We start from the raw sequence: 25,756 nt of genomic DNA, 5'->3' as shown, positions 1-25,756 counted from the left end.
TGGGGGAGGAGGCTTTCGCTTCTAAATACAAGTTAAGTGGTGCTGGCTTTGACAACCTTGCCAGGTATCACAGCTCTTTCAGGACTGGTCTGATCACAGCTCTGATCCTCCATTGTTGAACCAGGATAGTACTGCTCTGCAGTGCGACACCTCCAGTTACCTAGGAAAACTGAGGGACCCTTTCTGTTGTAAATGGTCTCAGCTTCACTGAAGTCAGTAGAGCTGCCTTAGTTTAAAGTAGCTGATCTAGTTACTGTGAATTGGGTTAATGAAAAACCAAGTCTTATTTGTTTAACGGCCCAGGTTCTGCCATACAAGTTGTAATTCAAGTTAGCAGCAGCTAACCTAGTGTTTCATTACTGGGTTTTCCAGCTTTATTAATCAATCTTGGTATTAGGTTAGTGGAATCAAGACAATTACTCCATTATAGTAGCAGTAGGTAGAGGCATAACTCGTATCCTATAAATGAACATGGACTGCTGATGGGGAAGGTACTTTAAATGTATCGTAGAGAGAAAATACTTCCTGCGCTAAATGGAGCTGCCCTAGGGGGTTGGGTTTTCCCAATGGCAAGTGAAGGTGCAAACTGCAGTTGTGCTTAGAACTGCGAACATTGGCAACAAAGGGGTAGAATCTAGAACTGGTTTTCTGGTTACCTGATTGCTTTAAAGGGTATAACTATGGACTACTTTTCCCATTTCTAATAGAAATAATCAGCAGAGTAGCTGTTAAATTGCAGTGTTAATTCAGAGCCTGATTCTGTACCTTATTCCACCTATGGACCCTTTGAAACACACAGCTGAAGGCACAATTCTGCTGTCCTTATTACCAAATATGAGCCAGGATGGTGGAATGGGGCGGATGTGGCACATACTGGATTTAGGCACATGATGGTTTCTTAGGGTGCTGGCACCAGGCTAGTTTATATTGTTCTTTAGGGCTTTGTTGGCCAAATGCAGGCCAAGTCCTAGTCATGTGTCTACTGGAGCAGTCTGAAACTAACCCTAGGTTTATTGCAGGAAATATTTTCATTTGGAAAGTACCCTGATGGGTTTTGCTTGGCGCACACCGTGTAGAGATTTATTAGACTTGACACACATCATGACAGAAGCTGCACAATTTACATTATTTTGGGGGAGTTCTTGCTGGTTCATTAGTTCTATCAAATGCAGGTAGAATTTGGTAGTGTGTTTCTTTTCCTTTTAATTTTTTTGTGTAAAAGTAGCAATAAAATTAACACATTAAAACTACTCAATACCTGATGCATTGAGGTAGTCAATATAAAATGTTGCTTTGTCAGTGTTATCAGCATGTTGCTACCTTGCTTCATCTGTAGGAAATGTTGTGACCGTGAGGCACCTCAATAACCTGTTCTAAAGTAATTGTGTGTTATCTTTTTGTTTTAGTGGTTGCTGACCTGAGGCCTAATGTTTCAATCCTTGCTCCTAAGAGTTATCCCATTAGAGGCAATGGGGAATCTCCTGTGGGAAACGGTTATATGAGTGGGATCATATTTAGTGGTGATATTGGATGTAACAAATTATCATCTCACAGAGTGTGCTTGTAACACATTTAGTCAAAAGCCACCATTATGTTTGGGATTGGATTCAGTATGCCAGGGATTAGCACCCTGCTACTGAGTTGTAGAAGGTGTAGGGTTGCAACATTACTTGTTGGTTTTGTTCTTTAGCCCTGATTCAGCAAAGCAGTTAAGCAGATGCTTAACTGTTAAACTTGGGTTTAAGCACTTTTCTGGTGCAGGGCCCTACTATTGAACCTTTTTCTTAGGCAGCTCCTGAATCGCACATGCAGGAAGTGTAAACATTTAGCCCAGTGGCAGTACTATAATTTAAGAAAGCAGCATGGAGGAGAAAGCTTGTCTACATTGCTTCGATTCTTGATGGAACTGTGCATCTGTTCAGAAGCTGCAGAAGTATGACATTCCTGATCTAGATAGCTAAAATTAGCTTGGACTTCCATGACCACGGGTTCACCCACATAGGTCAAAAATAACATGTCCACACTGACCAATATGTAGTGGATTTGGATCAGATGGCCTCTTTGAGGTGCATGACATATTCAGCACATCTGAAAAATCAGTCCAGAAACATGGCATTGTTGCTGTGATTTAGCTGAGAAAAGGGTTTTGCCACCTCCTCTATAAAGTCAAAACTGTAGAGTTACAAGCATTTTTGGCCCTCTAGTAAAGAAATCTGTGTATTTATTGGGGATTTCTTAAAACCTTCAGGTTTGAATATACCAAACACCTGTTGTGAGCGAAGCCAGAATACAAGGAAATAGTGATTTATAACAAAATGCTTCTATGTAGAATGTAGCACTTACACATCTGGAAGTCTGCTTCATGCCATTTCATTTCTTTCTGGGAGTTACAATGGAGGAACTTCTCACTAAAATCAATAGGAAGCTAGAACTTCTCTGGTATGCTCAATTACATGCAATGTAGAAAGTAGACCAATAACACTAGGGCTGCATATATTAGCAACTGCACACACAAATGCAAAACAGACCCATAAAATTTCCCGGAAGCTTTCTTGCACATCAAAGCAGAAAAGACCCAGGTGGTTTTATCATTTGCTTTGCTATTGATTGTAAATTCACCATGCAGATTTAATCCCTTATCACTTTCTCGGTTTGCTAGAGTATTTTTACAGTTGAACGCACGCACATACAAGGATGTCAAAAACAGAATGCATCAGATAAACTTTGTACCAGAAAGGGGTCAACTCTGCTCTATCTATAAAATGATGTTAGATTTTTTTTATGCTGAAAAGTAGGACTTCCCTTAGATTTTATGCAAGGCAGAGGTTAAACCAGAGAAGCACAGCTGTGATTTACTAGCCTAGGAAAATAAGAACTTGTGAGGTCTGAATCCAGAACTACTACTAGCTTTCTTTCTGTGCCACAGCCAAGTCATGTACCTGTGCCACGAGGGATAGCATGAGGTAAATTCTGGAAAGCAATCCCTGTCTTAATTTTCTTCCTCTGTGATTTGGACATGGAAATGAGGAGGGCCTTACGAGGAAATAGAGTTGACCTTAGTATTTCCCCTATATGTTAACACATACATTATAAATTGTAGTTATTACAAAATAAGACAATGGCATCTGGAAGGCAAAAAACCCCCAAACATTGAATAGGCAGGATCTGTTGCTAGGGTGCTTAGCTAATCCCTGGAGAAGGCATTAGTCAAGTCCCCAGTTATGCTGTCAGTCAGCAGGCTAGATGGAGAAGGACGAGGTTATCAAAACGAATGGAATGTGAAATAATATTACCGAACAGAGAGAACAGTGTTTTCTAAGTGCATGTGTTAAACCGGGTTCATCCATGTCAGCCTGTGAATAATGCCCTTTCTTTGCTTGGCCATGCCCATGTGACTGGAGCTGCTGTTACATAACTATCCAGTGCAAAATAGGAGATTGTTTAACCAGGGACTGCAGTTGGGGGTAGCACTATCTGACTTGTTCCAGAGAGGCAGAAACTGTTCAGTCTCAAGTGAGGCCATATGATCATTTTCTCTCCTCCTTTTATTACAGCGTCTCTGATTTCACTTGCCCCTTATAGCTTGGCTGCCGCAGTTTCACCTCCAAAAAAAAAACTTCCTGGCCAGGAAAGCAGACGATTTGGCTTTGTGTGGAGCCAGTACTATTCAGTCTGCTGGCTGGATGTGATGCCTCTCTGGGCAACATGATCAGTTGCCCTAATTTCTAGGGCTCAAGAGTGACACCTCTACAGCTTTAACTTGTATTTGCTAATGTGGGGAGACATTGCAGCTGTATTTTGAATCGCATATTAAAGAGAAATGGAATTAAAATCCTGCAGTGCGTCACAATTACATTTGCACTGTGCTAAAATAGCTGTGATTCACTGTTCTGCCCCGTGATTTGTAAGACTAAAGGAGGCTATGCCAGGCTCTGAGTCTCTTAGTCCCCTACCTTTCAATCTTCAGATAACAGCTGGCTTTGTCAAATGGAACAGGAAATACTGCAGACTGGTTCTTAGTATTCAGCACCTTAATATGACTTTGTAAGCTGCACTTGAGTCACCATTGGGCCTCAATCAGCCAGAAAGAGGGTGTGGAAATGGATTATGAATCACCTCCCTTCTTACTGGAATGGGGCAAGGGCTGTGTGTGACAGTGAGGGCCTTCTTTCTGCTCCAGTGCTGGGGAAGGGCTGGCCTGTGAGTTGTAATGGAGCATAATGCCCTTGTGATGATCACCTAGTCTGGCTTTTTGCATAGTCTAGGCCATCCCAGCAATTCCTCAGTGAGTTTAGTGAGTTGTGGTGTCATTAGAAATAGTGTCTTTTAACAGACTCTTCCGAGCATGCTACAGAGCTGGCATTTGACATTGTGGCTCTGCATCAACAGCAGCACAGGGGGCTGCTTTACTTTTTGTGCCTAAAGTCAGCATTGCCTGTGATTAACAGAGGGGTAGTGGAAAGGATCACGTGGCCATTGGATGCAAGCATAATAATCTGGACTGTGCCCAGGTAGTTCCTCGTCCCTGTTGGAGGCTGTGCCAAGGGGTACTGTCCCAGCGTGCTAGCCATATCTTTAAGGCCTGGGGATTTGTCTTTTTATACCTTGTGTAAGTAACTATTATTTAAACGGCACAGCCCTCTTTAAACCCAACTGCTTATTGTAAGAGCCCCAAAGGCCATTCTGGAACCCCTCCTTCCAAAATGAAAGTCCCTGCAGCCCTGTGCAGTACAGACACATACTTCATGCACCAAGGAGGGGCTGTGCAGGGCATTGTGCTTTAGAGGGCCTCAGTGATCACCAGTACAGAGGGAGGGAAAAAGCCTTCTGTGTCCCATCAGGGAACAGCCCATGCTCACCTCTGCAGCAGGTCAGCTCTGCTGGCTGGTACAAAGGTGAGGAGGCCAGAGGTTTTCCTCTCTCCCTGCCCCTGTTAGGGTGGTAACTGTAACTTCGAGCCCATAGAAGGTATCACCAAAAAAACCCTTGCAAAGCAGGAGCTTAGTCTCTGAGTTTCCTTCCCTTTCTGTGGTCACATTCAGGCCTTAAATGACAAAACGTGAAACATTTTTAGGGACCTGATACTTAGGTGAGGACTTGCATGTGCAGTTCAATGCAAGTCTCTTTGCTGTGAAAGGCTTTGCCAGTTCAGCAGCTTGGTTTAGATGAGATTGGGTTAGGAAACTTTAACTTTGCAGTGGGCTGTGCTACAAAATCCTAGAAATGAAATTGGCTGGCATGATCGTGGAGACGCTGTGCTGGCTTGTTAGCATTGCAGTGGGTTACAGAAGTGTGCAGTTCTTTTTCAGAAGCCACAGCATAGTTGTTTTAATGTTTTGACCATTTGGGGAAATGATCTCCATCACATGAGCAGCCTGATTAGTGTACATATAAGGAATTGCTCTATTGTTTGTTCCTTTTCTTTAGGGCAGCAATCACTAGCAAGCTGACATCTTTATGGGATGGTGTGGTATCCAGTGGTGTCTTTGCAGACACTGTATAATAAAAAATGTTTACCTGCTTCTCTTAAGAGCTTATTTTCTGAGCCGGATTTTACAGAATCGCTTTGCAAAGAGGAAGTGGTTAGGTCCCTGTCGTGGGGTGTTGAACTTTTTTGCTTCTGGCTGAGTTGCTGGGAGTAAAGGGCAATTAGCACCTTGCAGTGGATGCTTATCACCTAAGAGGATCAGCCCCTTAGTTGCGCAGTAGCAAAACCACATTGTCATGTCCTAGATAGCAATCCGTTCATCATGAGATAGTAACCGTTTTTAGCTGCCCACAGGAGAAACTATGCTCGTGCAAGAGTGTTCAGTATTGCCGGCCTGACATCGGGGAACTGGAGAAACGGTTCAGCTGTTTGCTTCCTGTTGTGGAGGAAAGTTCCAGCACACCCCAGAGCTAACGTACCAACTCTTAGACAGATGTGACCTTTGGTGGATTTGGGTGTGGGTGGAAGGCTTATAATGGAAACTTGACCTGCACCTTCACGATGGGGTACTTCCCAGTACCTGTAGTAATAATTTGGAGGAGGGGAGATTCTTTTTGATAGAGAACCTTTGCTAAATCTTTGATCACACCCAGAAAGGCTCTGTTTGCATCATAGCTTTATTCATATCCTGTGGCATGTGACTGCCTCTTTGGGGTTTTTTTTCTTTTTCCCTAACCCATAGGGTTTTCATTTCTATTTGCCTTCATAGATGCTTGAATTTGTTAGGGGTCTGCTTTTTGACTGCAGTGAATCACCTTCTCCTGCAGCAAACTTTAGTCAGCCCTTTTCTTGGAGAAGAGGTACCCCCTCTCTTTCCAGTGTTTTACAAACAGTTATTGTCTTTCTAATTTTATGGCCCCTATCCCGGTGGCGTCTCTCTTAAAGATTTTGTCATCACAGCACTCAAGGAAGTGCAGAATTGCTATCTTTACTACATAGCTGGGGAAACTGAGGCAAGGAGAAAGACCCAAGGCCTCTCCATTGGGAACCTGACCTTAATGTATTTCAGATCCTAAGTGGCTTGTCCAAGGTCAATCATAGTAGAGCAAGAAATACCTTTCAGATCTCCTGAGTCCCAATCCAGTGCTCTACACCCATGGCAGCCCTTAAGCTAAAGAAATCCCCCCAAACACTTCCCCAGCCAATGGCCACATGTCCAGACATGTGTGAGATATGATCTACCCCTTTTCTGCCTGTTTTTCTTTTTTCTTCAGGATAAGTGGAGGTGGTATGCAAAGGGAAGTAAGATTCCACAGAGATTTAATATTAGCAGACTGTACAAAGTAGATCAGACTGTGCCAAATCATTTAAATCACTGCAATGTTATTGAATTTTCTAGTTACTTTTAGTGTTGTACATACTTTATTTTTTTCAATTGAGTGCAAAATTTGTATTTCTTCTCTTCCCCTCCCCCTCCACTGACTTTGGATGCTCCTTATCAATTTTTATTCAGTTTGGAAAGCCTAAATTGCTTCACCTCTTGGGAGCCACATCTGTTAATGTTGCATTAAGCAATCATGAGCTGGGTCACCAGCAAAGTCAGACTTAATGGAGAGGTAAGAGAGCTGGCAATTAGAGGGATTCTTGGGAGAACTGGCTCTTCTTGTCTTTGCAAATGGAGTAGGACCTAAACTGTCAGCTGCTCTCAGCCTGTGGGCTGATGCCCTTCAGGCCATAACTCCTTTCATTAAGAGTTTATACATTCTTACTTCTCAGTGCACATGCAGTATTTTGGGGGTTTTTTTACACGAGCCCTTTGGTGATCTGGAGAGGTCTTTAATCTGTGTTTGGAAGCTTCCTTTCATTTGTCTTTTTACAGTGCACATGCAGCAGTCAGGTCATCATAGATTGAGAGAAGGTGTGCTTTATTACAAAAGAAAAAGACAAAACCCACAAACAAGCCAAAAAGGAAAATTTATCAAATTCAGAGGTGAATAGTAGTAACATCTCAGCAGCTTTGTCCAGGAACTTCACATTAAGGTTTTCAGTACAACCAGGGATTATGGATGTCTCAGTCCTTGGGTACCTGGATGACCTTATGATTTCAGATTGATTTTAATATTGATACTGTTGATTTCAATAATATTAAAACTGCACATCACAGTTTAAGTACGAGAAGAAAAATGGGAGAATCCCCACAGTATATAGTCATTTAATTCATGTTGGGAGTATTCCTCCTCCCATTTTATTCAATAACCCCAAACCTCTGTTTCTCCCATACCTTGTCCATTGTGAATTTATAACAGTGTGTCAGCAAGATGTAAACTAAAGAGGCAGCCTGGTTGAACTTTGACCCTGTGCCTAGCCTACCACAAAGCCTATGCTGGGTAACCCTGCATTTTTCAGTTCTAACTCGGGCAAAGTCCCCATTCATTTGTATGGGATTTTGTCTGGATGATGTCTCACTGTAGTCGTTAGTATTTGGCTTAATGTAATTTAAGTTATGCAGACCTGTTCCATTTTTGGACTCTTTGTTTCTTAATTGGCAGGGCAGTACATAGAAGCATTAAATCCATCAGGAAGGCCTCTAGCATGATCTGTAATAGGGAGTCCTATAAACACTTACGGCTCCTATAGATCCATGGGGAGCCTCCTCCGACGTGCAGGAAATGCAGTGCGTCAGAGCAGACGCGATTAATTGAGTCTGCTGGAGCACATAAATTGATGTGCTCTGGCAGCCTTTCGTGTCACATGCATCAGCATCCCCATGCGTCCCCACGCTGAAAAAAATGGTGGTGGGGTACTTGGAAATAACACATTCAATGAGCTTTAGTTCAAAGCGCCCTGCTGTCATTTTTTTCAATGCAGTGACACATGGAGGTGCTGATATATGTGACACATGGGTGCTTTTAATTATCACAGCTAGCTAATTAAAGCACCCGGTGCCATGTCCCGAAGCACATGTAAAAATGCCCTTAGTGACATGCTGTGATTTGTGTATCAGCTGCTTTTCTACTGTGACTCATTTAACGTATTAATTTTGCTTTTCAGTCTGCTAAGAATTAATGACTGCAAAGGCTTTGTGCATTTGTAAGGAAGGAGCAGCCACATTTCCTAAATCTCCTTATTTATGACGTGCAGTTTTTGTATTGACTCATCCGAAAGCAAGTATTGAAACATGAGGCACAAGATTGAACCCCTCTGAACTCATCTACTTTCTGCATGTGGTAATACCCCACAGCACTACGTCATGATCTGGCCATTTGAACAAGCGCCTTATAAAGATGCATTGTTAGAAGTGCCCTTGTTTGTGTAACAACTAAACTTTAGTATGGGGGAAAGAAACATGCATGCCAACAGCAAACTCCTGAATTACTAAGGATCGGATGTGAGACAAGAAACTTGTATAAGGGATAAAATAATAATAAAGGGGGGCATTTAGTGATGCAGAACTAATTAATTTTGTGCCAGATAGTTAGGACTTTTTTACTTTTCATTCCATTCTTATTCAGTCAGACTTCTGAGACAGCCGGTGGACATTTTTCCTGAATAAAGAATATGTAAAAGTGGAGTAAAGACTTCAGGATTTAGCTCACTGTCTGTTAGCTCTTCCATGAGTCAACATTTTTGCTGTTAGTAATTTATGGCCATAAATGTAAAACACTGTAAGCCTAACTGATTCAAACTGGCAACTTCCATTGGCCTTGCTTTGCTGTGTTGTATATTGTCTGCATTTTAAAATCCTTCCCAGAGAAATATGAGCATAACTGTGCACAGTATTCCAAGTATGATCTAACTGGTCTATCATACAATAAGGGAATACTTTCCACTGTTTATATGTGATACTTCTATTTATGCATCCCAGAACTTGGTTTGCTTATTTTACTGCCACTAAACAGAACACTATGCAAATGAGTTATGTGCATCACAGTTCCAAATCCTTTTTTATTCTGATCAGACCAACGATAGATATTATTGTTGTGCAGGGGTTCTCATTATTTATGCTGCAGGCCACTGCATATGAGTGGATTAACTTCCCTTCCAACATCCCAGGCACCCATATCTTTCATCCTGCAGACAGCTAGAATTGGTGCTTCAGACTGTTTATGCTCCATTGGCAGTGCCCTTGTCTCCTTGCTCTTTGCTGGTAGTAGGTTATTTATAGGTGTTTTTTAGGGTCTGCAAGAGGTTGGAGTGGATCTTCTTATGGATCCTTTTGGATATCATTGCTTGCAAGCACAGGCCCATGGACACACAGGCCTGGGATGTCCCTTCTAATCCTGGGGCTGGATGGTTATTGTGGTAAGGAGCTGGGCTCCTTGCTTCAAGGTATACGTTGATTCAGTAAACTCTCAGAGCAGCATGGATGAGTCTTGGTGCTTCTTCCTAGGTGGAAGTAGCTGCTGGTGTTGCTTTTTTTCATTATTTATAAGAGCTAGAGTCTCTGATCATTAGAGGGGCCTGTTGTGCTAAGCACGGTAGATGCGAGACAGTTCCTGCTTTGAAGCTACGACAGTCTAAATGGACACCGCAAAGAAAACACGGTAGAAAAAAAAAGTATTATCCTCATTGCTATTTTACAGACAGAGAATTGAAACACTGAGAAGTTCGTGCAGGGTCTCACAGGGGAGTCTGCAGCAGTGCTTAAAACTGAAACCAGTTCTCCCATTTCCCAGCCCTGGTCCTAACCATAAGTCCATCCTTCCTCTGGCGGGCAGGTTCGCTGGTTCGTGTTGGACATACTGCAGGACTAATGACACCAGCACGTCTGGTGCAGTTAGAAGAGTCCCTGTCTGAGTAAGATGGTTTTTTTATGCTGTAGATAGGAAGAACTGAAACAGTAGAGTTGTGTTAGGGAACTGTGTTACAGCCGCATCCTGCTGCTGCTTCTGAGTGCTATAAATCTGGTCTGTCCTCATTAGTGCCTTATTGCTATTTTATTGTTTTAATACATTTCTCATTAGCGTGTGTTGAGATAATCTAGCAGAATTGCATGCTTTGCTAACAGACCAGAAAACAGTTGGGAAGGTTTGATAATGAAGATTTTCCATCCCTGTCAGTTGTTTGCTCATTTGTATTTTGTTACAGTCAGCCAAGGGCTTTCTGGGATCCACAGCTTGCTTGTTTTTTCCCTTCTAATTATTGAAAGTAACAGTCTGTTTTATTTCTTTTTTTTCTTTTTCCAAGGAAAACAAGGGTTTTCCTTCTTGACTGAGAAATGGTCGCTGTAAAATAGTTAATAATAGAGCCTGATCCTGCCAGCCAAAAGGTAAAATTCTGGTCCCCTTGAGGTCGCTGGCAATCTTTAATGGGTTGAGACTTGCACCCAATAAGCCTAATCCTATAAGTGATGTTAAATGTTCTGTATTTGTATGGTGCTGAGTGCCACAGGGACCTGGTCTTTGACTACGATTTTGTGGTGCTTCAGCAAAACAAATACATAGCAATGTGTGCTCACAGGATCAGGCTTATGAATGGTGGAAGAATGGGATAATATCCAATTATATCATTCACACTGTGAAAATCATTTTTAATAGATTGGGATACGGGGCCTCATTCTGAGACCCTTGTTTCCTTAGTGCCACTTATGACACTACTTAAGTATATAGGCATGATTTTAAGGTTGTGAGTAGCTCTGTTGATTTAAGGAGTTGCTAAGATACTCTGGTGCATTGGGACCACAGACCCTGTGTGCAACCATTAGCTTTAAAAGTAGACCTGGGGTCTGATCCTGAAACCACTCCTGATGATAGTGCTGCTATGAGTCATCCCATTGCCAGTGGTAGTAATGACCCTTTGTGACTGCAGGCTTATAGAAAACATTCCTAACAGTGGTGAGGTATTGCTTAGCATGCTTTAATAATTAACTTGTTTTGAAGTTTCTTTTTCATATTTGTATTCCTGTCTGGTCTTGTATTCACCAAAGAGAGATCTGTTGTTTGGCAGGCGACAGCCTGGCAGTGCTGCATCTCACACTGTTTGGGAGGGGGGAGCTCCATCAAAGTTTTGACTGGAAATTCTGCAATTTTGGACAAGAGGAACTGCTGAAAAGTTGAACTGTTCCACTCATTGTGGATCTGCTGTACCCTAGAGAAATCTTTTTTTCTGCCCTTTTCAGTTATTCATATCCCTCCCACCACAACAGCCTTTGAGAGTTGCATTTTTTGTCTGTGTAAACCCTGAAGACAATATGTCTATTGACCCTCTCGCTGTTTCTGGAATGTGTCTTCAGAAAAGTTCCCTTGAATTGTTCTCCTCAAAATATGCTGCATTCCTCATCCTTACTGCAGACTGAAATGGTAAAAATGGTCAGGGAAATTTAACCCCCCCCCCCCTGAAAAAAAACTAGTTGCCAGTTTTCTTTGAATGCCAAACCTTATTGCTGTGCAGGCAATGTATTCTGAATGTATTAATATCGTCAACATTTTATCATGTGATAGTAGTAGCATGTTAGCATGCTGCCCACCCTCTGGTTTTTCCACAGTGCTAAATTATGGAAGGGGCTGTTCCATTTTCCATTGATATCACTTATGAGCTTCCCATTGCTTTCAACAGGACTTAGGCGAGGTAAGGTAAGCCACCTGTCCAAGGCTTTAGTTTGGCGGATTTCATATTACATTGCTTCTCGGCATGCGTCATTCATCCCAACCATCGTTGCACCTTCGTAGCATGAGAACTCTACAGTAAAAGGAATGGAAGGAGTCTTGTTCGCAGTTGCTCACCTTTCTCTTTATGAGTGCTAATCAGAAATTTCAAGTGCTTCATTTCTTTTACATATTAGAAAGCAGGTGCTTCAGTTGTACTGGAGGTTTGCAGGAACTGTTGGTAAAAAGAATGATTGCTAGGGAGAGTTATCCATCCCTCATAGGCAGCATCTTTCATATAGAAGAATGCACTGTGTTGCTAAACTACAGAAATTTTGAATCATCAGTATGAAAAGTAACTGTTCTAAGTAGCAAGAATCAAACATGCCCTCTAATGCAGGTTACATCAGAACTAATGTTTGCCAGCATTGAAATTCTTTTAATTCCTAGATGGAAAGGGGGAAAAAAATCTTCCCTTAAATGAAGTACTTCATCCATAAAAGGCTGTAGGCTATTACTGTTGTCAGCTCCAGTGACAGAGTTTTGGCTAGCCTTTTTTTTTATAACCAGAGGCTCATTAAAAGCATTATGAGCATCTGAAGCCACCAACTTGTGAATTGTGTGAATGTCTGATTTTTGCATATCATAGTGAAGTAGAGAATTGCTGCAGAAAAATGTGGCAAAAACAATTTTGATATGAGCATGTTTGTGTTTTTTCTTGCTGCTTTGCAGAGACAGATAAGTAGTTGCCACACTGAACAGCTCTTCTGTTTTGCTTTGTTTTCCAGCTTGGGGTTAGGTGTCTCTCTAGGTAAGGTCTTTACATTGGATTGTAGCTTCTTTACACCTCTGAAAATAAGCACCTCTGAATATAGCCCATTGCTTTGTATTAACTTTATATAAGCTTACTTACTGTTGTCATAAGTAGCCCTGTATCTGAAGTAGGTGTTTTATGTTGTATTCTGTACTTATGGGTGGATCTAGGATTTTGAACAGGGGACTGCAGATGGCATGATACATCATCCCATATAACACAACACACATTTTTCTCCAGTTAAAAATGAATTAGATACTTTACTAATATGCTAGGGGCATAGGGCTATACTATGTAGTTTTAAATTGATGCAAAAACAAATATTACTTAATCAGAGTATGCATTAATTTGCTATAATGTATAAAAATGTAGGCAAAAAATAATCAAAAGGTGATGTTTCATTAGTCCTGTGTTCATTAGAGTTACATGCACGTCTCTTTTTCAGATTCGTAAAACAAAATCTAGCTTTCTTGAGCATCTTGGTAGTGCATCCAGTGCTTAATTGAAAGTTATTTCCATACCCAAGTTAATGTTCACCTGAATTAATGTTTTTAGCCAGAGTTAAAAACAGTCTGCAGTGCTGTTAATGTTTTTAGCCAGAGTTAAAAACAGTCTCCAGTGCTTTTAAATAGAAGCTACATTAGCAGGAGCAGCTAATAGCAGAATTGCTGAAGAAAGGATAGCTTGATTAGTAGAACATCAAGACCTTTAAAAAGGAGAGAGTGTTGTTAACACCTGTGGAAGGGATGGTTAGAAGGAATCTGGTAGCTTACAATGATCCCTGATGTTAATCGACTCCCTCACTGTTGCCTGAATAAAAATGCTGCTGCCACTGCTGTGCAGTTGTTTTTAAACTTTGGGTGGAGCAGGAACCAAAAGGGGCAGGGGGTGCAACTGCACCATTGCATCTCCCCCTGGATCCACCTGTATCTACTGAGCCCTGGAAATGCCATTCTGTTTACAGCCACAGCTTTAGGTTCTTCCCACTTGCCATCACCTAACACAGCAGACTGAGAAAGAAGGACTCAGTCTTTTGAACTAACAGACAAAACAGTTCTTTGTTGCCAGTGGACTAGAGAGTGTTTTAATGGCCCTGATCTGGAGCTAATGTAGACTGGAATAGCCCCACGTAAGTCCAGCAGAGCTGTGCTTGTTTACACTGGCTAAAGATTTAGATCTGTGTGTCCTCCTCATGCTTAATTTATAATTCAGGAGTTTATAGGAAGCATATTTTTGAACTAATTGTACATTAGAGTCTGAGTTGTGGTTTTGATTTAAGTAGGGGTTTTACCGCATACCTTGGCAGGGCTGAAAAGGCTGCCTTCGCATCTGTGACCTTTAGGCTTTGCTGCTGCCATAAAAACTTTAAGAAAAAAATGTCTAAAAAGTGAAGAAGCAGTGTTTAGTCAAAAGTGACCTGCCCCCTCCGCATTTTATATGACTGCCCATTCAATTAACTTTGGGAGTGGGGTACCATGGAGTGATCTGAAGAGGGGAGAGGCCTCCTTGGTGTTTAGCATCAAAGGTAAATTGCAAAATAAGTGTAACATCTCTGAGTGTCTGAGTGGCCTTTTGGGGGTGGGGGATGTATATATATTTATATATTTAAATGGTGTATAAAGGTGATCTCATTCATTTCTCTTTCATGGAAAAAAAAGTGTTTTTTCGGCTGCTTTTGTTGCATTTATAAATATCTACACACAGATCTGTCTTCTGTATTTTGGAGAGCTTTGGCAGTCTTGGGGAGACCTGGAATGTAATTTCCCAGATGGCGATGGAAACCTGAGTTCTCATTTTATCAGCTCTGCCCAATTACAAGGAGAAAAGGACATTGGCTGAAGGAGCTGCATCTCAAGTTTCAAACCCAATCTCTGAACTCGTGGTTGGATTCCAAAGGCTAGGTTTTCCAAAGCCTGTCTGAAAAAAAACATGCGAAGGCCAGATATTTTTAATGGAAAATAAAAAGGAAAGAAAAGAAAGGAAAACCTTCTCTGGACATCTGTCTTAGAACATATGAGCAGTTGAGCATCCACACATTTATTTACATATTTATTTGCTGTGCTACTCAATTTGAAATTACTTCTGAGATTTTTCAGTTCCCTCTCCAAAGTTACTGTGGCTATGCAGGAGCCCAGCTATAAACTATAACTTGCTAATACTAAAGTGATGATGTTAGCCATAGGACACATTCAACAGAAGTGATAAAAAAAAAAATAAAAAAAAAATCCCAAGACTCTTTCAGATTTTATTTTAGGATCAAAATACCTCACTGGAAAAATATTTAAAACTTTTCAAGCTTGCCAAATGTGCATGCACACACACTTCCATAGAAGAGAATTACTGTTTTGGAATGTAACAAATTCTAGTTACTCATCCTCTATACTCTTTTTTTTCAGGCCAGTTAATCACTTGGAAAACTGGGCCCAATCCTGGTTATATTTAGGTACAAGTTACTCATGGGAAACTACTAGGATGACATATGAGAATGAAATGACACTTGAGCTCAGTTGTTTGCAGAATCACTCGAAATCTGTAAAAATGAATGTCTTGTCTTACATTTCAACAATGGAGGCAAGAGGCAAATCCCTGTGTTGCACTATGAGAAAAATGGCTGCTTGTACAAGCAGAAATAGCTCTTGTATAGAAATTAGCTCAAACAATGGATTGCTCTTAGGTGGCTGCAGAAATGGTATTCACAAGTGAATATTGATCTGTAGCAGCTGGAGCATGAGTAATGGAGAACGGAAGGTACAATCTTGCATCAGTGTTATAGCCTGGCAAGCTTACAAGCAGCATTATTTTTATACTGTTTTTTTCTTTTTTCAGTATAAAAAAAAGCCATACCATGATATTTTCTTAGTCAAATTTAATGCAAGCAAAAAATATGCATTCTTCTCAAGGTCAGATTGACATGGACCATGGGTTGGCGCTTTTTTTTTTTAAGCCTTCCTCAGTAGCACACAGCTCAGTCCCATTCTTAGGATCTTCTGAGCCTACTTTAACTTGACTAATTTCCTGCCACAGTAATGGTAAAGCATTTATAATACCTGTGTCTTGCTCTTTACTGGTGGCATGTTGTAGAGGGAGATTTAATAGGATACTTTGTGGCTGTGATGTGCATGATTGTCAGAATAGATGTTTTTGTGGACCTGTTTGGAAAGTTGTCTACAAATACAAAAGACTTGAAGGCCTGGGGCGGTGCCCTCATCTATATTCCTATATAGCTATGTATAGGTTTGATAAGAAATACAGCCTTCTCTTAGAAAAATAGCTGAACTGGTTTCTTATCATTTTACTATGTGCAAGCCAAATTCCTGACACCCTGCATTCTGCCTTATCGCAGATAGCAGAGAGCTGAAGATGCAGAGAGCATTTTCTATGGAGGATGCTTTTGATTCACTTCATCTTTCTTATTTTCATCACAGCGTTTTGCATGTGATGTTCCTCTTTTTGCTCCTCATTGCCAGTGCTTTCTCGTGGGGGTTCTTGAATTAGTTAATGAAAATAATATAAGGTAAATCCAGGAAACTTTTTACAGTTAAATGTGCTTACACAAGAAATGTCAGAACTGAGCTGAAATAAATTATGAGGTGTGATACCTGTGAGCTGAAGAGATGGGTAGAGAGCAGGCCCCTTTCTCTGTAAGCGGAGATTTGAAACCTTTTGGCATAAACTGTTACCTTCCATCTATCATGAGCAAAATGTTCCATGATTTGGTATTTCATGGATTTATTGTCAGGAAACTATTGTCTGCCTGGAACGGCTCACTGCATAACCCAGTCTTGAATTGTTTTTAATAGGAACTTGCGTCTAGAATGTGTTAAGATCATTTGCTGAGCTGGTTTCCCTGAAGAAACACAAAAGCAAATATTTATCTCTCTAAAATGAGCAGTGTATTCCCCTGCCACCACTCTTTTTAGCAGAGATAGTTCTGAGAGTGAATGAGTGACTGTGGCAGGGCCCTTAGGGTGCCTGCCAATTTAAGAGGTCAGGCAGCCTGCGGAGCTGCCAGCAGGTGTGCACCAGAGCTAATGGGGAGCCAGATAACCCGGGAAGCCAGCAGGTGAGGCTAGACTTGGTAGAGGGAGTCATCTGACTCAGGAGGAAGGCTGGGCTTAGAGCAGGTATAACCCCAGGCATGGAGAGAAACCCAGTAGTAACATCTGGGAGTCTGCTGAGTGAACATCCCCTCAGCAGGGTGGCTGCAGCTTCAGAAGGTCAGCATGGAGGGCAACACCTAAAGCAGCCTGGAGATTTGGGTAGGAGCTATGGGGCTGGAGGAGGTTCCTAGGGACCCAGGCTCGGGTCCGGGTGAGCTCAGAGCAAGGGGCTCAGTGCAGAAGACCTATTGTGAGTCCAGAGCGAGAGGCATAAGATGTATTGTGAAGCCTGGGGGAGTCCAGATTGAGGGGCTCAGTGTAGAAGACTGATGTGGGATCTAGGTGAAGCCCAGGGAGAGGGGATCAGTGTACAAGACCTGTTTTGGGGCTCAGGTCAGCCCAGAAACAGGGGCAGAGAGCCTAGGAGACCTGCTGAGGAGCTTGAGGGGGTGGACCTGTGAGTGAGGGTGGGCTGGTAGGTTGGAGAACTGACCCCAGGAGGATCTCGCTGGCCTGGAGGGGCCTGGAGTCCTCAACTGACCCGAGGTGGGGCCAGGGCCTGGGTTTGGCCAAAGGTCCAGGTGGGGCCACTGCCAGAGAAGAAGGGGTCAGAGAAACAGGCCCAGAATGAGAGTGGCTGGAACAGGGCCATCAGATGTAAAGGAAGGTCTGAGACAGTGCTGAGACGAGGGGGCCCAGAGGTAGGAGAGCCAGGGCTGAAGGTGGTTTGGAAGGAAGAGAGAGCTGACCCCAGTTGGAAGCTCCATGAGAGCCGACAAGACCAGATTCTGAGAAAGAGAAATCTGGGGCCAAGGGAGCCCCAAGGGGTGGCATCAGTAAGGGGCCAAGGAACTTGTAGCCAGGGTTGTTGGACAGGGACAGCATAGCTCTGGGGGTGGAGGCCAGGGTCTAAGCTGGCCAGGGTTATAACCGAAGACTGCACCTTACTTGAGTTTGGGATCATGGTGATGGGACTACCCGTGGCGAAGCAGCCCCTAGAAAGTCCCACCAGTGCCAAACCCAAGGGAAGGGCAAATCTGGGACACCCTAAAATCCCAGCCCCCATTGCCTTGCAGGTTGAGGTTACCTCTTGGCAGGAAAAGGCTAGGAGAGCATACCCTGAAATAAAAGCAGGGGCAGGACCAGATGATCCAGAAGTGCAGGGTTTAGATTTACAAGGGTTTAGATTTACGAGGCCAGTCCTGGCATCACTGAAATCCATAGCAAAACTTCCATTGACTTCCCTAGGGCCAGCATTTGGTCCACGGGATGGGCTGAGCAGAACGAGCAACAGTGTACTGGCCCACATAATAGGGACTGAGAGAGAGAGAAGGCAAATAAGTGAATATAGTCAGAATAGGAAGTGAAGGCATAGGGATGTAGCAGGCAGGGGAAGGGAGGGCTTTTATGCAAAGGTCTGTAGTAAGGAAGGAAACAGCTGACATAGACAGATGGGTTAGGTCGGGGTGGGGCGGGAAATAATACTGGGCAGTGAAACGGATGACAGAAGGCCTCGGGAAGGAAAACTCAAAAGAGAAAAATCCTCAGATACAAAGGAATCACTCTGGGAAGTTTATCTTTGCAAATGGAGAATTGTTGCCCAAAAAACCATAGTACAAAAATATATGCAAATTATATCAGCATTATCATATTAGTTGAAATGTGGCAACGCAGGAGAAATCATTACTGGCTAACAGGGGCGTAGATTGTTCAGAGGAGAGCTTCCAAGGGCTGTGGATGGAGAGGGAGGAGTGGCATTGTATGCAGAGAGGTAAGGAAGAGTTATAGAGTCTAAAGTGAAATACTGGTGAGACATACTTGGTATAGCCTAATTCATACAATGAAGTGAAGGAACACAGAATTAAAAATGCTGCTGGAAAGAACATATGTTGGAAAAGGAAAGATCAACTTCTCCAGGTGTAAACTGAGGCATACTAAGTAGAGGAAATAAATCTGCCAGTAAGCTTGTAAACATGATAGAAAGATGCCTTGTTCATATAATACAAACAGAATAAGCAACAGTGCTTAGCTGAGCTAAGAGCAGAAAAGCAGAGTCCTACAAATCTTCCATGTGCTGAGCTCCCATTTACTTCAGGAAGATTTTGGTATAAAGAGATCACAAGCTTGGTCCCAAGAGCTTATCATATTTACAAGAGGTGCAGTGGTGAATTATTCTAGGAAGTAAAAAATGACAGCATTTAGAGGAAAAATCTGGACAGAGTTCTGGCTGTATGAATTTGGAATAAACACTTGAAGTAGATGAGATGAGACCGTGAAAATTGAAAGTGTTCAGGGATCCATATGCCAATGTTTCCCCAAGGTTTTGTGTGTGCTGACAGTAGTAAATACAGTAGGAGTAACATAGGAATGGAGAAAACTATTCAATCTTAATCTGATGGGGTTTATTTCCAAGCAGTGTAACATAGGATATTCTTCTGGCTTTTCCTCAGGCGAGATCCCAAGCTCAGCTACGACATCAAATGGCTGAAGAGAGCAAAGGAGAATACTCATCCATTCTTCAGAAGTTTAACCATGAGCAACATGAACATTATTACACACACATACCAAACATCTTCCAGGTGAGATCTTTGATACTAGGGCTCTTGCGAGGGGAGAAGAGCCCTATCTCTTGTTACCTACAAGGAAGGGCAACCAGTAGGTTTAATTCTATGACGCCAGCTCATTGCTCTCCAGCAGTCTCAGCACTGCATTATCAAAGAGCAGCCTTGACGCATCAAACCATGAAGTAGTTACTCTCTTTTAGTGACAGTTTCTATTCCTGGGATTTCATAGAGAAGTTGCGCTGCTTCAGTTGTTATTCTATTGCAGTTGCACTGGGAGTAGGAGGAAGGGAGAAGGGGAGATTGTAATTTGTTCAAAATGTTTACCAGCTGCTCAGAAGTTATTCATGTTTGTGCAGCAAACAGGCATTTTCCCATTCAAACATTTAAACTTCTTAGAAGATCTTCCCTTTAGTTTCATGGTACTTTAAGGTGGTGGTGGTGGTGGTAGTAGTAGTAATAATAATAATAAAAAAAACATCCCCAGGCTATGTATAAACTTCATACAGTGCCTTACAGAATTAATCTTTTATCGTTGGCATTGCATTTGGTTTTGGTAAGGAAACCTTTGCCTTCTCCAGTGGTTTATTTCAAGTGTTAAAATGGCATTTACTTTTTAAAAGAATGATATCAATGTGTTCTTTCCTTTAATTGTTTTATTTTTCTGTTGCTCTTGGTTGGGTCAAGGTTTAACAGGAAAATGGTGTGGATTCTTCCTGGTAGCCAGTGTCATATCAGGTTATATGATGCCACACAAAACATGCATCCTTGATTCATGTCCTCTGGATATACTTTCTGCATCCTTTTGTAATCCATCATAACAGGAATATGCAACCTCCACTTTTCCTGTGTTCTAAACCAGAAGTCCTTGGATTTGATACTTGGAGATCCTTGGCACCACATATAGAGTAGGTTTAAAATACCTGGTTTAAACAACATAATGTGATGTGTAGGAGCAATCTGGACAACTAGTCTCATTTCTCCAAAGTTTGAGGTTTTTAACTTTTGTTTACAATCTTTGTGAAATTCAAGTGAAAATTTTTTCAAAATGTTTCACAAAGAATGAGAGAGAGAATTTATCTTTATAGGAATTTCGTTCTGGACCTGGAAAACTTCCTTAGCAACATTTTTATCAGGATCCATATAATTCCACTTCTTCAGTTTTGACAAATGAGCATTTTCCAGCAAGAAATGTTCATTGCAAAATTACCAACTACTGCTTGTAACAAAGAGACTACTCTTTGACCGGCCCTTCAATCTTCGTTTTCCTGGATTTTAAGTCATATTTAAATGACTTTATTTAAAAGGAGTTGCTGTATGGCAGGAAGAAATTGGTTGAAACAGTGGTGTAACTCAATGTTTGATCACAATGATATGTAATGTTTTAGAAAATACAAGACATGGAGGAGAGGAGGATAGTGAGACTAGGCGAATCCATGAAGACCTTCTCCGAAATCGACCGCCAGGTGATCCCCATCATTGGGAAGTGTCTGGATGGAATAACAAAGGCGGCTGAATCGATTGATCAGCAAAATGTAAGTGTTGCATTGTTGAACCTTGTTTTCTGCATTGACATTTGTGGGTCACCTTTAAGCCCCAGGCCTAGATCTCTTGTGCTGTGTTCTGGATGATCACAGAACAAAAGCGACGGTTCTTCCCCCAAATGACTTACAATCTGCTGCTCTGTGAAGAAACAATGAACACAAAACTGAAATCCAATGAGAGCACAGAAAAGGATCCTTTGTCATAGGTTCATTAAGGATAGGTCTATTCCTAAGGCCCGTTTTAAAATATAAATGCTAGATGCTTTGTCTTGTTGACGCAAAAATTCTGTTCCTCTTGTAGATGTGTTTGTTTAGTAAGATTTTGCATACTGTCATTTGCCTTTTAAAGAATAAGTTTTCTTTGTCAAATGTACTCCTTTAACGTTCATTTTAGGGATTTGGTTTGGTGCATCCTTTTGACAGGATCCTATCTTTTAAAGACTTGATTATTTGTAAATAGACTTCTGCAAACCACATTTTTAGATGATAAGCCAGACCAGTCCTTCTGTGATAAAGAGTTTACTCTACTCTAGCTTTCCACTGGAACCAAAAATCAAATGGAACATTACAGAAATGTGTTTGTTTTAGTTATTCTGTTAATTATGGAAGCACTAAACATGTTGTGTGTGCAGATTTGTATGTCTGTCCAGCTTTCGTCAATGTATATATTCACCTTTGACCCATTAGTCTGGATCCTTCAATTTGCAGATGAGCACTGGGGGATTTTAATTTCTGAACATCACTCTGATAAGGAGTTTGGTTGTGCTTCCTGTTGCACAGGCAGCACAAGAGCAGATCTGTTTTCTTTCTAGTTGAGAATGCAGTGCTCCCACACTCCGTTGGTAAATGAAGTCTCCATCTGCTTTTCAGCTTTTTTTTCATGGATCACATCAGTGCTTCAAATACAAACAGTGTGTGTATTGCTCACTGTTTGAATTTCCCCATATGTCTTGTTCACTGGACTCTTCTAAGCTTTTCATTGCTCAGAGCCTGGATATTGCAGTTAATTGGTTGCAGAGGCCAAAGGGTGATGTTTCAGAATATAACTTTCTGCTCAGCACTCACCAGCTCCCACTGACAGTTTCTTAGGAGATGATGGAAACAGAAAGAAAAAGTGATGGTTGTTGTTTCTTCTTTGGAGGTATTTTAGGTACTGGTGGGGACATCATCAGTACAATGTACTTTTGTTATGGTGCTAACCTGGAAGATATGTATGCACTGTGGAGAGCCAGCCCAGGCTTACGCACTGCTCAAACCCTTAGATGAAGCCATAGATAGAATATAAAGGAGGAATAGGCTAGCCCTGTGCAGACAGCTAAAGTTAACCCTCAAATTGATGTTACATACATGTCATTTTGAGGATATATCATATTTTGAGTGCATGCAGGTGTTTTAATGTTAAATGGGTAACTGAGCTTTCTGTTGCAGAAGACTCATGAAACACACTCACACTCACGTTTCAAGCGTTGAAAATGGCAGTTGCTAGAAATGCCACTGGAGTGAGAATGTGTTTATATTTAACAAACCTTGCTTAATGTTCCACACCTCATCACAATGGAACAATCACAAAATATTTAACAAACTTTCTATGCACTTAAAAGGCTCCCCTTGCTTCTTAAATGGGTTCCTTGCACAAAAGGAGGATACAGACATTATGGGTATTTTTCTGCTACAAGATCCCTTCCAAGGATCAGCCTGAAACCTTCCACCCTAGAACTTCAGTTAACTTGGGAGAAACAAAAATGTTTTTAGCCTTTAATAGTCTTCTTTTTCCCTCAAAATTCATTTGAAATTTGTGAAGTTACATAGTCATTTGAAAAATAGGGCAGAGTAAAGAGAAATGCATGAAAAAGCATCTTTTTCTTTTGTTACTACAAAGCTTATAAGTACAAGGAGCTTCTGAAATTAGAAAAATGCTCCCAGCTCTATCTTGATCTGGTCTGTATTGTTTAAAGCGAGGAAACTATAAAAGCAAATTATCACAAGGAGGTGGGAGAAAGTGGGGAATATGTCTCGCAAAGGAATAATAAAGCTGTAAAATAAGGTATTGGGGAAGGTAGTTGGAACTGAAAGTCTGTCTGTGTCCGAAGCGTCACGTAGCTATATGTTTGTGGAAGGAAGGAATAATGTTGGGTGGGATGCGGCAGAGCAGGAAGGTATGGTTAAAATGCAGCAAACAAGGGCAGGGCCCTTGGATGCAGTGGGCTTTTCCTGTTGAAAGGTCATATGTCCTGCTGCAGATATGCAGTCTAAATCTTTTGCTTTGCTCATGCTCATGCAGCCAGATTATCTGGTTAACTGTATTGCCTCTGGGGCCCTGTACAGACGTAACATGCTTCGACAACAGTAGCTGGCCCCTGTACTGCCTGGCCCCTGTGTCTGCAGGTTGTGTGTTCTGACGCTTTCTTGCAAAACCTTCAGCATCAGCAATCTTAGTAGCTTACTATTAGATATGTCTTTCTCTGAGCACAAAGAAACTAGTGTGCAACGGCAGCCTGAATAGCCTACCTAGCTTCAGGCTGGATTTAGCTTTGGGAATGAGCCAGCACAGGTCAGATTTAAACAAAGCGGAGTGCATTGAAAAGTGCTGATAATGCAGATGGCATGTGGTTAAATGAATACAAACAAGACCCAAACCTGCCCTGGCAGGGAGAAGAAACGGTCTAGCTTTGTGCAAGACACTGGGCTTTCCCATAGGAAACCAGACTGGGAAAAGCCCTTTGGTTTTTGAGCCTTTAGGTTGCACTCAAGTTACACTTCCAAGTTTTCCCCCAGCCTTGGAGCCTAGAAATTTTTGTTTAAATGACTGCAGACAGTCTCCTATAATAATGTGACTTCAGGATCTGGCTCTTCATGCAAAATAACCAACAGTATGATGCTGACAGAAGATTACAGCAAAAGTAGATGACACTGCAGCTACCTGCTGTAAAAAATATCACACAGTAAATTTCAGATGGAAGACTGGAAGGACTTCGAAGATGTATAAATCCTTCTCCCTTGATACTAGGATATTAAAGATTGGTAAAGCTATTACTGGAACTATTTTAGCAGTATTAAACAATGCTTTGCATCATCTTCAGTGAACTTCATATGTGGATCTCCAAGTCCTTTTATCAAATACAGGTTTTTAACAGAAATTCAGGTTTTTAACTGAAATCTACTACATGCAGCATTGCTCAGTACACTCAGTATTGAACTTTTTCCCACAGCATCCAAGAAACACTAAATGTATAGTGCTAAAATTGTACTGTACCAATAATAAGAAAGCATTAGAATTGTGTTATATTTCACTAACTTACTGAAAACACAATTGTGTGAATTCCTTACGAAGTGCCACAGTTGTGTTTGCATGGTGTGTAGTAATACTTAGTGCTTGCATTATACCTTTCCTCACTGGATGTCTGAATATATATTAAATGCCTTATACAAGCCACAGAGGGAGTCATATGAGTGCTAGGATTAGAATTCAGGAACTCCTGCCTTCTAGTTCTTTGTACGCTCCATTAGAGTCTTGTCTGTTCTTCTGGTCTAGGTATACCCAAGTAGAATCAGTACTAGTTATTTATTCAATTTATATGCCTCCCTTCCTAACAAAGGCACAGGGAGGCTTACAGTAGAAAACAGAATAACTTAAAAAAAAATAGAAGAGTGACAAGAGGACCACAACAGTTTAAAGGGGAACTAGAATATCAAGATAAAACGGAGAACCCCTAAACAGCATCTCATCTTAGTTTTGTTTGGTGAGTGCTTGCCCAGATAGGAAGGTCTTGCTTACAATGTTTCCGAAAGATGTCCAGGCTCAAGCTTGGACTTGTCTTTCCTGCTAAGGTGGTACTTCATGCATCAGTATGTTATTCATGTCTTCCTTTCCATCTACAAACTGATGACTGGGAAGCATTACATATAGTCATCCTGGGTTAGAATAGCCAAAATGGGACCATTAAAAAATATGTTGCTATCAACATTTGCGTTAAGGAAACCTCTGCTGTGGAGAGGCCAAGCCATTTATTACCTGCATTCTGGCAGGTGTGATAGACATGCTGCTGTACGGTAAAATAAAAATGCATGAGTTCTCATCTTTGACTAATGGATTTCTAGAGACTGGCAGGTTCAAAAGCTGAAAGAGTTCCAAGCAGAACTTGAATGTCCTTGCCTGTTGCCCTCTTCTTTAGGTCCGAAAGAGAGCTGAGGACTTCTTGCAAGTCCTCTGAAAAAAACACCTTTGTTTCATTTCGTTATATGATGTTAAAAACTGACAGGGTATATTGGATAGATTTAATATTTTATTACACTTAAGCTGCAAAGAAAGCAAGAAGCTTGTCTGTTGCCCAGATGCAACCCTGCCAATTTTTCATTCTTAGTTATGCCACTTGAAAAAAGTAGTATACTTGCTCAAGTTTGAATTCTGTCTTTGCTAAAGCATTCCCATCAAAAGATCAATGGGAGCAGCACACATTTATCTGAGAATAGAATCTGAGCCTGTATTTCTAGAATTCTTACAAAGCTTGCTGCTTTTCCACTCTTTTAAAAAAAAAAAATATTTCTAACAAAGCAGAGGACATGTTTGCAAGGGTAAGCCACAGTGACTGTTAAGTGAACCTGGATGGAATTTGCCTCTGCAAGCTCTGGCAGCAGATACAATTAATTTGTTATGGACTTCTGAGTTCCTGTTATGACATTATCTTTTTCTGATATATAAAGAGAAATAGTTATTTTTAGCCCCAT

At 41.4% G+C, this 25,756-nt stretch overlaps 1 protein-coding gene across 3 annotated transcripts in view; it reads left to right on the top strand.

The window, feature by feature from the left end:
• Window positions 1-25,756, top strand: part of FNBP1 (formin binding protein 1) — a 133,471-nt gene that overhangs the window by 77,297 nt on the left and 30,418 nt on the right. For all 3 annotated transcript variants that reach the window (XM_025204956.1, XM_025204958.1, XM_025204957.1), the window contains 2 exons: window positions 19,377-19,505; window positions 20,876-21,022. In XM_025204956.1, the coding sequence (XP_025060741.1) occupies window positions 19,377-19,505; window positions 20,876-21,022 (276 nt within the window). The remainder of the gene's footprint in view (window positions 1-19,376; window positions 19,506-20,875; window positions 21,023-25,756) is intronic.

Source organism: Alligator sinensis, unplaced genomic scaffold, assembly GCF_000455745.1.
Source record: "Alligator sinensis unplaced genomic scaffold, ASM45574v1 scaffold388_2, whole genome shotgun sequence".
Taxonomy (NCBI): domain Eukaryota; kingdom Metazoa; phylum Chordata; order Crocodylia; family Alligatoridae; genus Alligator; species Alligator sinensis.
The sequence above is the reverse complement of the archived record's forward strand: the minus strand, read 5'-3'. Positions and strand labels throughout refer to the sequence as shown.